Source organism: Glycine max, chromosome 6, assembly GCF_000004515.6.
Source record: "Glycine max cultivar Williams 82 chromosome 6, Glycine_max_v4.0, whole genome shotgun sequence".
Classification (NCBI taxonomy): domain Eukaryota; kingdom Viridiplantae; phylum Streptophyta; class Magnoliopsida; order Fabales; family Fabaceae; genus Glycine; species Glycine max.
In genome coordinates, this window is record NC_038242.2 from 48,631,682 (window position 1) to 48,644,957 (window position 13,276).

Here is a 13,276-nt window from a genome sequence, read left to right on the forward strand (position 1 = left end):
CATTAAAAAAAAAATAATAAAACTGTATGTGAAATTTTATACAATTATTATCTTTAGACTTAAATATTTTTTTCTTGCAATTTAACAATTTTTTAATTTTTATTCCTGTAATTTTTTTTTGTTTTAATTTTTATAAAATATGTTTGTTTTATTTTTTTTTCTTAAAATACTTTGAACAATGAAGAATTATTGTCTAAATCGTTTTAAGAATAAAAAATAAAATAAACATATTTTGTAAGAATTAAAATAGAAAAAAATATAAGAATAAAAATATAAAAAATATAAAATTACATGAATGAAAAAAATATGTAAATCTTTATCTTTTCATTTACTTACATTTTCTTTTATAGATACAATTACATAAAATATATACACAAAAATCAAAGGTAACAGTGTTTTTTTCTCAGTTTGGTGTGTAGCATAACGCGCCTCACGGACCCACAGTGTGATATTTGTTGTTGTGCAAGGGGCCAAAAATGCAGCTAGCAGCGGCAAGTTCCCTATTATTACTATTACGTTATGAGTGCGGCTGCAACTACACTAACCACGAAAAGACAGAAATATCCCTTATGGATCAAATTGATTCGTAAGTTAATTTTTAAAACTTACTGATCAACTTGATCCGTAATCTTTTACGGATCAAGTTGATCCGTAAATTGATTTTTAAGACTTACGGATCAAGTTGATCCGTAAATTTTTTACAGATCAAGTTGATCCGTAAGTCTTTTACGGATCAAGCTGATCCGTAAGTTGATTTTTAAGATTTACGGATCAAATTGATCCGTAAGGGGAGAAATTAACAGGGACAATTTTGCTATTTTCAAAGAATGTTGAGTGCACCAACAATAATGCTGGGTGTACCTAGCAACACCCTCACGTTATTATTCTCTTCTCTTTTGTTAGGTGTACAATTATTGTTTCTTTTTCTTCTATAAAAAGCCCTTGTATCGTGACTTCAAACAAGCATCAACTTCTACCGTTCTACATAGCATCTCCTTTACCACCATTCTAGATATCAGAGAACTTTGCAGCTCTCTTAGGTTTTTAAAAAACACCACGCAAACAGCAAGATGGCCACTTCCGACAGTAACATGCTACTAAATTATGTTCCAGTTTATGTGATGCTCCCAGTAAGTCATGCACATAAGACATCAAAACAAATTAAATAACTTCACTTGTATTGTATCTACACATGCTAATAATGTTGTTTTGTTGTTTTTCTTTCAAACTTTTTTTAGCTCGGAGTTGTCAATGTTGACAATGTTTTTGAAGACCCAGATGGCCTTAAAGAACAGCTCTTGCAGCTTCGAGCTGCGGGTGTTGACGGGGTTATGGTTGATGTGTGGTGGGGGATCATAGAACTGAAGGGGCCTAAGCAGTATGATTGGAGAGCCTACAGGAGTTTGTTTCAGCTGGTTCAAGAATGTGGCTTGACACTGCAAGCTATTATGTCATTCCATCAATGTGGAGGGAACGTAGGAGATATAGTTAACATCCCAATTCCCCAGTGGGTGCTTGACATTGGAGAATCAAATCATGATATCTTCTACACCAACCGCTCAGGAACCCGGAACAAGGAATATCTAACTGTTGGTGTGGACAACGAGCCTATATTCCATGGAAGAACAGCCATTGAGGTGAACTATATAAATCATAATTAACTTTCTTATAACTAATGTTTATGTTTTCAACTCAATCTCCAAGCAAAAAATGACCACACTGTTGAATGGATCATCTGTAGATCTGCCTTCGATAAATGCATATGACCATAAGGTGTTGACCTTATCTGCCTGATAATCAAGTTTTCGCCAACATGACATGCATTACAATTAAGAAGTATAGTATTATTGATATTAATATACTAAAAAAACAAGAGTAACTGATTCAGTATAATATCAAATAATAAAACAAGCAGCAGATTCAGTATCATATAGTAAAACATGAGAAACAGAACCGTTCTAGGAAGTCATTGAACAATCATTTACTGTGAAACAGGCTCGATATGTTACAAACTTCTAACATGTACAGCTATAAGAGCAATGATCTTGGTTACTAAAGCATGTTGTTGCTGTATGCAGATATACAGTGACTACATGAAGAGTTTCAGAGAAAACATGTCAGATTTTTTAGAATCTGGACTTATTATAGACATTGAAGTTGGGCTTGGCCCAGCAGGAGAGCTCAGATACCCCTCTTATCCACAAAGCCAAGGATGGGAATTTCCTGGTATTGGCGAATTTCAGGTAAGCCTGGTCTCAGCTTTCAAATGAAATTGTTTCTCATCCAAACTGGGATTTGATTATTTGAACACCTAAAGGATCATAAAAATGAAATTTCTGCAGTGCTATGACAAATATTTGAAGGCAGATTTCAAAGCAGCTGTAGCAAGGGCTGGCCATCCTGAATGGGAACTGCCAGATGACGCAGGCAAGTACAATGATGTCCCAGAATCTACTGGATTCTTCAAATCAAATGGCACGTATGTCACTGAGAAAGGGAAGTTCTTCTTGACCTGGTATTCTAACAAATTGCTGAATCATGGTGATCAAATACTAGATGAAGCCAACAAAGCTTTCCTGGGCTGTAAAGTCAAATTAGCAATCAAAGTAAACTTCATAACACCTCAATCAACAGCCCCCTTCATTTTCTGTCAGATGATTAGCCTCTAAACCATGATCAACAGGTATCTGGAATTCACTGGTGGTACAAAGTTGAAAATCATGCTGCAGAGCTTACTGCTGGATATTACAACCTTAATGATAGAGACGGATACCGCCCCATTGCAAGGATGCTGTCTCGCCATCATGCCATTTTGAACTTTACATGTCTTGAGATGAGGGACTCAGAGCAACCCTCAGATGCCAAAAGTGGACCACAGGAGCTTGTTCAGCAGGTAATGCATTACAATTTTGTCTAATTTATAGCTTGTTCTGTTTATTAAAGATGATGCCAAGTGTAAATGCAGTATTATAGCGGTTAAATTGCCAAACATGAACACATGCACAGGTATTGAGTGGAGGTTGGAGAGAAGACATCAGAGTTGCTGGAGAAAATGCACTTCCAAGGTATGATGCCACAGCTTACAACCAAATCATACTGAATGCAAGACCGCAAGGTGTCAACAACAATGGCCCTCCAAAACTAAGCATGTTCGGAGTAACATACCTTCGTCTATCAGATGATCTACTGCAAAAATCAAATTTTAATATATTCAAAAAATTTGTGCTAAAGATGCATGCAGATCAGGTGAGCAGCCGTCATGCATGCACTTGAAAAGATAATATTTTGAACTTTCTAAAGTTTCATAATTACCTTGTTGCCTCTTACTCATGTCCCTCAAATTGCAGGATTACTGTGCAAACCCTCAAAAGTATAATCACGCCATAACACCATTGAAGCCATCTGCACCAAAGATTCCCATTGAGGTTCTTCTGGAAGCAACTAAACCAACACTGCCATTCCCCTGGCTTCCAGAGACAGACATGAAAGTTGATGGTTGATTTCCCAATTTGGTGCCATGAGTAATTAAATAATCTGCTGGAAATAATATCTACCAATATAAATAAAGCATCCAGCCACTGTAATCTGCAATGCTGATAATAATGCCATGAAGTAGCACTGCCTAAACATCTACAAAGTACTCTCGTGTACTTTTTATGTGTGTATTCCTATCACGAAGTTAATAAACTATTTTATCAAATGAATATCGCAATACCAAAATCTCCATCTCTAAACTGGTGAAACTTGCTCACATAGCATATTTCGAGAATCAACTTACATCAACACATAATTTGTACGCTTATTATCCAAATGTGATTAAGTGTTTAAAGAATTGAACCAAGTCATATGAAGTGAAAAATTCTTAATCTTTTAAAAATTATATGGCCCAATCCAAATGACAGTAAATTATAACACAAGTACCATACCCGGGGAAAAAAATCCTATTACAAGTTAGCTTTCCATGACAAATAGATTTAGAAATAATAAAATATCTAACATATGAGAAGAATAATTAACTTCTTTAGACAGATCTCTAAGTAAAGGAAAGTAAAAAATTGATGTCATATATCAGGAATGATTTTTTGGCATACCGCATACATATGTAATAACGCATAAATAATTAAGTTTTATGGAATTTGGGTTTTATCATATATTGATTATTCCATTGCTAAGTATTTAAGCTTTAAAATACATTATTTTCTTAAATTCCTTGTCTTGCACAAGTTTTTTGCACGAGAACTAAAACCACATGACTAGTTAAAATAAAAGCTTCACGTTCATTTGCAGAAAACTATCAGGTAAAATATTTCCGGGTTGGTCAAGGTAGGGAATGGATAAAATGATTTTGGCCTTCAGTTGTTGTCACTATAATCAGGTATACTATATACTTAGGAAGCATTTGGTTTATGAATATGTTTCCTATTTTCATTTTCTACTTTCACAAAAGTTTACAAAATGTCACATTGTTTTCACTTTATTTCCTGTTAAAATAGAATAAGGTACAAAAGAAAAGTTGGTATGGAAAAACATAATAACAAGTTAACAACTATTAGAATTAGAGAACTTACTTGGCCATGGCTATTAGGATGCACAGTGAAACACATCTAGAAAATGATATAGTAAATGAATATACTATATCCATCTATTTGAGCACAAGACAAAAGGGTGGTTGGAATGTTAAGGCTTGGTGTCTGGTGAATGTGAGTTTGGCAACCTTGGTACAACAGCCAGGAGGGAGTTCACTTCACGTGTAAACGTACTAGGAAACTGGGGCTTGTCATATAATGAGAAAACATATCCTAATATTGGTGCATTGAGGCAAAACATGACACTTCAGATTACAGTTATAGTCCGGTTGCATCTGCAATGCTAACGGTGATGCTGCATTGTAGCAATTCCAAAACATCCTAAGGTATATGTTCATGTCAGATAAAAAAATCATCAATTTTCAATAGAATATCTTCTTCTAGCTAACAAATTTCCATTGAACAAAAATTATGTATTTTCATCATTTTTGAATTTTATCTACTACTTCATCAAACTTCCATGAGCTCACCAATATCCACCGCATGAGCATAAACCATCTCTAAAATGGTGAAACCTACAAATATCTCGCATGATAATCTCCCGATTTGTGAGCCTAGAAATCATTTTTATTACCGTGTGGCAATCTCCACACACACAAAGATTCTTGGTTATTCTGATTGTTGTCCCTGGACCAGTATTAATAAGAGCAAAAGCAAGTGCCAACCTCTCGCTATGATCCCAAAGCATCTTCTCCTTTATTTCTTCCTCAACATCGTAGAGAACTAAACTAGTGTCAGGCTTGTATCCAGCTTTCTTCAGCTGCTCATTCAAGTCTTTCAATTTGGCATAAATATCATCCGACTGTTCATGGGAAGTATCCCCAACAAAAAATTGATGAACCATCTTATTTAGCTCAACAAAACTGTAACTAGGTGGTTTCCTCAATCTCCTTTTTGTCACCAATGCCCTCACGTTTTCAACATCTTTCCACCATCTCTGTGTTGGAAAGGCAAACATAGCTACTCACTCCATCTGGATTCAATTCAAAAAGCTTCTGCGCTGAGATCACTGCTAACTTGACATTCCGATGTAATCTGCAAGCAGAAAGAAGAGCAGTCCACACATCCTCATTAGGTTTCAATTTCATATTCTCTATAACTCCATATGCTTCAGCTAAGTACCCTGCTCTGCCAAGTAGATCCACTAAACATGAATAATGAGTTGCTCTAGCTCCCCGCTGTAGTCTCTAGTCATTTTGTAGAATATCTCTTTACCATCACCCACTAATCCATAATGACTACAAGCCGACAAAACTGCAGTGAAAATGCCCTCATCTGAAGTCACACCTTTACCTAGCATTTCATAAAAAATGGAGATGGCCTCTCTCCCCCTCCCATGAATTCCAAATCCAGTAACCATAACCGTACAAGCAGCCAAAATTTTCTCAGGCATCTCATCAAACACTAAGCACCGTTCCCACAGCAACATTCACTCCATAACCCCTCTTAACAACATATGACTGCACACTGGCACCCAATCGCAATGCCGAGATTTGATTACAAGCCCCAAGCACAGAAGTCACAGTCACCTCATCAGGCACTGCACCAACTACAACCATTCGACCGAAAAGCTCAAGAACTAGAAAAGCATCCCCGCACTTCTCATACCCTGAAATCAAAGAATTCCACGACACAACATCCTTCACTCTCAACCCTTCAAACAACTTCCTTGCAAAGGACATAGACTCACAATTGCAGTACATGCAAATAATTGAATTCATCAAAAACCCATTACACAGTCTCCTATTCCCACCATTCCTAACAACATAACCATGAATTTCTCTCCCCGCCTTCAAATCCATAACATCCCCACAGGCAGATAAAAGTGCAAGCAAGGTGATCCCATCTCCCACAAAACCATCCCTTCTCATATCCCCAAAAACCTCAAAAGCACCCCTTGCCTCCCCATTCTTCACAAACCCCGACATCATAGTGTTCCAAGAAGTCAAGTCCCTCACAGGCATTTTATCAAACATCACCCGCGCAGCTGCCACGTCACCAAACGTGAAGTACATCGAGAGTATCGAGTTGCCCACATAAACATCCTCTTCCAACCCACCGACCACCACCAAAGCATGAACCTTTCTACCAATTTCCCGAAGCAAAAGGTCCCCACATGCCTTGAGGACAAAAGGGTAGGTGAAATTATCGGGCTTATGTCCAAAATGCAGCATTTCGCGGTATAAAATAAGGGCTTTGGATGGAGAGTTGTTGCAGGCGTAGCCCCTGATCATGGAATTCCAGAGGAATGAGTTCTTTAGCACGATTTGGTGGAAGATGTGTTGAGCGTAGGGCATGTGGCCGCATGCGGGTTGGAGAGTGATTGGAGTAAAGTTCCACATTGTAGAGAATCAAGGGTGGTGATGGTGGAACAAGGTTTGGGAAGAAGGGTTGCTGTTGTTTTAAGGAGTAACATTGAGGCTGAGGGTGTCTTCCATGAATCATGGAGAGGAACAAGTACGAGGACTGGGACTAGGACTAGGAGGGAGGTTTGTTGAAAAAATGAATGAAAAAATAAAAGAGAATCTGGAGATGCGGGGTATCGATCCCCGTACCTCTCGCATGCTAAGCGAGCGCTCTACCATCTGAGCTACATCCCCATATGATATACTTGTATGTATGTATTAAAAATTGTATATAATATATGTTTCTAACTTGTAATTTAATATTTTTTTCGTTCTTGAAAAATTATTATTTTTCCTTATACATTATGTTTATTTTGTTTTAAAGTACTTTAAATACTGAAAAAATACTATCAAAAAATACTATCAAAAAAATATATAGTTTGCAATGATTAAAAAAATAATAATTTTACAAGAATGTAAAACAAAAAAAAATACTAAATTATAAAGACTAAAAAAATATTTAAGCCATTTCTGAATTTATGAGAAAGAAAATATAAATGTACAAACCATATACTTATATAGGTGGTTGAGAAATTGTGTATAGTAAATTATAATGATTAAGTGTTGTTCTCGCCGGATACTTGCACTAGACTTCTAATGATCTCTGCCTATTATTTTGCCTTGCTATGTTACACAATGTGATGCATTTTGATGTTGTGTCTATGCGAAAGTCACAACATTAGGCTCGATAGAGTTCAGACGAGGGTTAACCTTTTTTTTTTATAGAAATATTGGGTGTGACACTAATGGTGTGGCTTGCCCTGTATGCTTGCTAAATGCGGAAACGGTTGGTCATGTGTTATTATCATGCAACTTTGCTTATGTTATCTGGATGAGGCTATAAAATTGGTTGGACTTTTCAATGGTGTTACCAAATGAGCCATCAACTCATTAGTGGCAACATTGTGAAATGATATTTGGGTCGAAAAAGAGAATGAATTGGTGGTTAGTGTGGATCTCTATTGTATGGTTATTATGGCTATTAAGAAATGAGGTTGTGTTTAATGAAGGAAAAACAGACATAGATCATATCTTTCATTCGATAACATTGACTTCTTGGAAATGGATGTAGGCATATGTTAAGGGATTTACAACATCATTTTATGAATGGGGGGCTCAACCTCTGTTATGTTTATAATGGGTTAAGCTGAAGCTATCTGGATTTTGTAGGCTCTTGGTTTCTTTTCTTTCTATCTTTGGTTATGAACGTAATCCTCTGTATGTGGGTTTAGAGAATATAGCTTGTATAATGGGTATTTCTTATACCTATATTTCACAACTATTTATTATCTGTTACATTGGTTGTTTTTTTAAAAAAAAGTAGTGTGACACTGAACCAACATGTCAAAGGGTGATGCGATCTTTGAAGAAGCTAACTTGTTTTGTCGAATTTTAGGGGTTGTTTGGAAGGTAATAGAATCATTTTAACAAAATTGAGAATCTTCTATGGTACCCCAAAACCTATATCATTGTGCGCTCCTACAAGTTTTTTGTCAAGATAAGGTGAACTCTTAGTCCTATGTAACTCTCCATCAACCTTGTAGGTAGGCCACGAATGATATTGGATTTTAAATGTATCATACGTAATTTAGTTACTTGACATTTCATGGGGTTACTTGTGGTCATCTTAGTAAGACCAGGCTAGATCATTATATTTAATGATAATTTTTTGAATCAAACATATCAAAAAATTTGATGAGATTGATATTACACTCTCTTAATTATTGTAACCGGCCCACATTGATGCTTTCTTCCTTCAAAACAAAACACTATGATATTTAATATTTTATTTTGGAAGTTCTTAGTTATGCATGGAAATGAATTTAGAGAATTTTAAAAATTTTCAATTAGATTTTTTATATACTAGCAATTGCCAATGAAAGAATGGAGACATAGTTTTTTTTTTCGAATATAAAAGATACAAAAATTTGTATTAAAAAGAGTGTTTATGTTTCCAAGATTCTCTTAACACATAACATTTACTATGGAATTGTTTCCTCAACCAATGACTTACCTTATAGTCTTAGTAGTATTTACTAGCTTTTTTTTTTTTTTTTTTATCTTGGAAAAACCATAGATTGTGGTGCAAAGAATATCGCATACATCATAATTATTAATCAATATGGTAAAGTAACATTCAAAACATGCCATTCAAGTTAGCATTAATTCTATAAGGAGCAAAAATATCGATGGGTCAAGATTGGGTAAGCTTGCTTATGTTAAAGTTGACTATAACTAATTTTTAAACTTGGGAGATGCATGATATATTTTAGTTGTCCATCTAATTTGTTAGTTTCTTATAATGACACAAATTGTAATATTTTGTCAAAAGCTAATATAAAATATAAAATTCTAATTAATTCTAGAAAAGCTAATGTAGGTTTCATGAATGGCACTCTTGAATTCTCCGTGGTATGTATGGGACATAAATTGGAAGTTGACTATAAATCTATAATATGGACTAGGGGATGATATTCCGAAGTGTGTTATTAGATGGAGGAAGAAGCTGAATCATTCATAGCTAGAAAATTTTTCTTTAGTGTCTTTTATCAATAAAGATGAACAACTTACTGATTATCTTCTATAAATTTATTTTTTTCTAACTTGGGTGGAGATTGTTTGTATGGTTAAGCTTATTTGGGTAATCTCTAATATTAATCTATTTATAATTGACTAAGAAATGTAGTAGTTTTTCATGTGAATAATCTTTTATACTTTTAATAAATAAAGTGAATGTTCAGTTATTTATGTTATATAACTCCACTTATGTTTATTTGAAGTTTTTGTTTTAAACCGGCTAAAAAATAGTTTTCATCCCTTATTTTTTTAATATATGATTTCAGTTTTTTTTATTTTTAATTGAAATATTTTGTCCCTTACTTTATAAAAAAATTATGATTTTAGCATTTTTCAATTTCAAACTTGATTATGTATTTTTAATTTTTTTTAATAAATTAAGCTTGTTAGCAATTAAATAATTAAAAAAAAACATGTGTCATGTGAATAAAAATAGAGATGTGTCTGTCAACGTTTAAAAAATATATTGATCAACCTTTGAAATTGACCACAAGTACTAAAATTATGAATATTTTAAAATGGATAACCAAATATCTCAATTAAAAAATAAAAAATTAAAATCACAAACTTTTTTAAAAGTGAGATATAAAATGTCTCAATTAAAAAATAAGAGAACTAAATTTATATATTTAAGAAAATAGAAGAATGAAAAATACATTTTATAGCCTTTAAACAAGAATGTTTTTTATGGTTTGCAAAAAGAAGTTTTTTTTCATGTTTAAAGAAAAAATTGTGATGAGTTAATTTGTTCAAGGAGAAAGTAAAATCGGCAAGACTGTGACTTGTGGGATACGTTTTGTAACAATTTATTTTTTTTAATAATGTTTTTTTAATATATATATATATATATATATATATATATATATATATATATATATATATATATATATATGTATGTATGTGTGTGTGTGTGTTCGCATATAGATTAAGTAATATATGTGAGTTATTGTAATATTAATTAATGTCTTGAAGTTCTAATTAATCCTCCGTCAAATATGAGAATTGCCTAGACATAAACATATAAAATATAAAAGTATTTTGAGACGGACAAAATTCTTTTTATAGATGTTACGGTTGTTGCCCTACCTGTCTATTGTAAAGCATGTTGGTCCTAAGTTGAGCCAATCCCATGTAATATAAGTTTAAATCTAATTTTGTTTAATATATAATTTTTATTTTCATATTTTAAAATGATCTCATATTTTTTTTTAAAAAAAATCATAATTATGGTCCAATATTTAATTTTGCTTATATATTTTTTATTTTGGTCAAAATAAATCTAGACCTAACTTATTTTTAAAAAAATATATACCACCAGAAAATTATTTAATTAATTAAAATATAAGAAATAAAATATAAATAAAATTAAAGATTGAATCAAAATTGTAAATTTTTTAAAATATAAGAATCAAAATTATAAATTTTTTAAAATAAAAGAGTTAAATATATTTATTTTAAAATAAATAAATCAAAATTGTGGATCAAATGAATTAAGAACAACAAAATTATATTTAAGTCAACAATATATTAATATTATAAAGTCATGAGATGATGATGCCATATAAATAAGCTAAGTGCAAGGGCAATAAAATAAAAACAAAGTAGTGTGGTGGAAGCATCTAAAAATGTAAAAACACTAGGTTGGGGGTATGAGAGCAAAAGAAAAGAAACATCGAAGTCCAAGACGAGACATCATGGTTCATGGGTGTCCCACAATGTTCTCCCCACGTCTCTATTAGGACTTTCAATGCATCGTTGTCTTTTCTCTCTTTCTCTCTCCTCTGACGCCCCCTCCTCCCACCACCCAGCACAAGAAACAAACAACCTTCGAATGATCAATTTTCCCAGGTGACACAGATTCGTGTACTTTTGGTATTACAATTCATCAATAACATTTCAAAATCAGAAAACCCACACACATAAAAACAAGAAAAAAAAAATCAAACTTTCAACGTAGATTCAAAACACTTGTTATACCTTTGCATGAATTGGGTTATGCATGCTCTCGCTTACGTAACGTTCATTTGATTGGTTATTATATACATGTACCTTATCAAATATCAACCCATTGTTCAACTTCATCAAATTTTGGAATATTCTCCTTCTCTCTGATTATATTGTCACATTCAAGATCCTGAATTTCCAACCTTCGTGGGTTAATTAGTTTGTATAAAAGTTGAGCGATCTGCGAAGTTTGGATATCAATTTTGGACACAAGTGACATTAATTATATATTATTCCTTGATTTGGAAGCTATATATAAAGGCTCTTTGAGAAGGTGCAAGGATTATTATATGTTGGAGACTTGAGAGAAATTTTCAAGTTCAATGAAATATGAGACGGGAATTATGCGTTTGGATTGGTGAAGTTATTAGAAACAATAATGGAATTGATAAGACTCAGTTATGCGGTTGTTTATGTCATTCTCCTTTGTGCGTTGGCCCAAGGGGGCTCAGAAGGGAAGGGGGGGAAGGAAGAGGAGATTTCTAGAGATGGTGGAGAAGCTTTCTCATCTTCCATTAATTATGTGCATGGAATTAATAAGGTAATATTGGTCTTTTCGAATTTTAATTTGTCCCTTTTTTTTTGTTTGTTCATGATTGTGCTCGGGATTCTTCTTTCTATTCTGAATAAATATTTGATGACCCTTTTGAATTTTTTGGTTTTGAATTTCATTGTCATATTCATCTGTTTAATTTGATAGTAATTGGCTTAATTATGCAGAACTTCCTCAGCTTTTAGATCTTAAACTCTATTAAACTGACTCTAGCGTGCGAACTGCATGCATATTATGTGATTCCTTGACCGTAGGGCTATCTGTTTGTATATCAAACACAAGGTCTAAGATAACTTCTTAATGAATTTTGTTAAATCTCCTTTAATTTACCGATTACTATGTTAGATAGTAATATATGACTTTGTAAAATTATATTGGCAACTGGACACATGGAATAATAGACATACTAGTTAATCTTTCACACTATATACTGAATGGCGATATTCTCTTATTTTGGTTTTATACAGGTAGAAAATGAATTGAAACATTGCAGGAAAGAATTGATAGAGAGGAACAATGATGTCAAAACTAGTACTTCTCCTCCTGCTCCTGTTTCAGAAAAGGGTAGCTCTAGATATTTATTGCCAAAGCATTCTAGATCAACCTTGGGTGTGGAAAGTGCTCATGGCAGAAATTTGATTGCTGATTCACCACATAATGCACCAAGTCCTTCTGCTACTACTGCTGAACCACCAAGTCATGGTCCAACACCAACAAGTTCTCCATCATCACCAACTCCATCATCACCGTCTCAATCATCACCAACTCCAAGTCCAAAAGGTGTGGATTTACCACTCCCTCCAGATATGTTTGTGCCACTTCCACCATCACCCCGTGCACCTCATCCTCCTCCTCAGAATTTTCGACCTATAGTAGATGCTCCTGTTGCTTCATCACCTAACAATGAAAACAAAAAGAAGCAAACAATTATTTTAGCTGCCTCTTTATCAGGAATTATTATCTTGATAGGCTTGGCCCTCTGCTATCGCGAGGCCAGAGGCAACAAAGGTGACAGAGATGACAGGCCCTTGTTGGTATTAACCTCAAGTGACTATTCTGGTGGTATGTTCATGTTCTTCTTTCTACATTAGCCTATTTGTTTATCATATAGTTTAATTTCTATGCACCATTAACATGATTATCCAATTAAA

At 33.8% G+C, this 13,276-nt stretch overlaps 3 protein-coding genes and 1 non-coding gene across 4 annotated transcripts; 2 read left to right on the top strand and 2 right to left on the bottom strand.

The window, feature by feature from the left end:
* Nucleotides 1-961: 961 nt before the first annotated feature.
* Nucleotides 962-3,731, top strand: LOC547931 (beta-amylase). The gene is made up of 7 exons (NM_001249318.2): nucleotides 962-1,130; nucleotides 1,239-1,637; nucleotides 2,079-2,243; nucleotides 2,343-2,606; nucleotides 2,684-2,893; nucleotides 3,007-3,246; nucleotides 3,348-3,731. Exons 1-7 carry the CDS (start codon nucleotides 1,071-1,073, stop codon nucleotides 3,498-3,500), a joined length of 1,491 nt encoding a protein of 496 aa, NP_001236247.2. The 5' UTR covers nucleotides 962-1,070; the 3' UTR covers nucleotides 3,501-3,731.
* Nucleotides 3,732-5,983: 2,252 nt separating this feature from the next.
* Nucleotides 5,984-6,928, bottom strand: LOC113001901 (putative pentatricopeptide repeat-containing protein At3g05240). The gene has a single exon (XM_026128775.1). The coding sequence runs from the start codon at nucleotides 6,926-6,928 to the stop codon at nucleotides 5,984-5,986; it is 945 nt and encodes a 314-aa protein (XP_025984560.1).
* Nucleotides 6,929-7,113: 185 nt separating this feature from the next.
* Nucleotides 7,114-7,186, bottom strand: TRNAA-AGC (transfer RNA alanine (anticodon AGC)). The gene has a single exon. It is a non-coding gene; the product is annotated as a tRNA-Ala (tRNA).
* Nucleotides 7,187-11,305: 4,119 nt separating this feature from the next.
* On the top strand, nucleotides 11,306-13,216 carry LOC121175025 (proline-rich receptor-like protein kinase PERK2). Its single transcript, XM_041016186.1, has 2 exons — nucleotides 11,306-12,113; nucleotides 12,593-13,216. The coding sequence occupies exons 1-2, from the start codon at nucleotides 11,952-11,954 to the stop codon at nucleotides 13,214-13,216; spliced, it is 786 nt and encodes a 261-aa protein (XP_040872120.1). The 5' UTR covers nucleotides 11,306-11,951.
* Nucleotides 13,217-13,276: the final 60 nt, after the last annotated feature.

Excerpts from the sequence above, each read along its gene's own strand:
- LOC547931 (NM_001249318.2), top strand. The coding sequence starts at position 1,071 with ATGGCCACTTCCGACAGTAACATGCTACTAAATTATGTTCCAGTTTAT. Across the intron at positions 1,131-1,238 it reads CAGTTTATGTGATGCTCCCA|CTCGGAGTTGTCAATGTTGA; the intron begins GTAAGTCATGCA and ends AACTTTTTTTAG. Across the intron at positions 2,607-2,683 it reads AAGTCAAATTAGCAATCAAA|GTATCTGGAATTCACTGGTG; the intron begins GTAAACTTCATA and ends CATGATCAACAG.
- LOC113001901 (XM_026128775.1), bottom strand. The coding sequence starts at position 6,928 with ATGTGGAACTTTACTCCAATCACTCTCCAACCCGCATGCGGCCACATG.
- LOC121175025 (XM_041016186.1), top strand. The coding sequence starts at position 11,952 with ATGGAATTGATAAGACTCAGTTATGCGGTTGTTTATGTCATTCTCCTT. Across the intron at positions 12,114-12,592 it reads ATGTGCATGGAATTAATAAG|GTAGAAAATGAATTGAAACA; the intron begins GTAATATTGGTC and ends GGTTTTATACAG.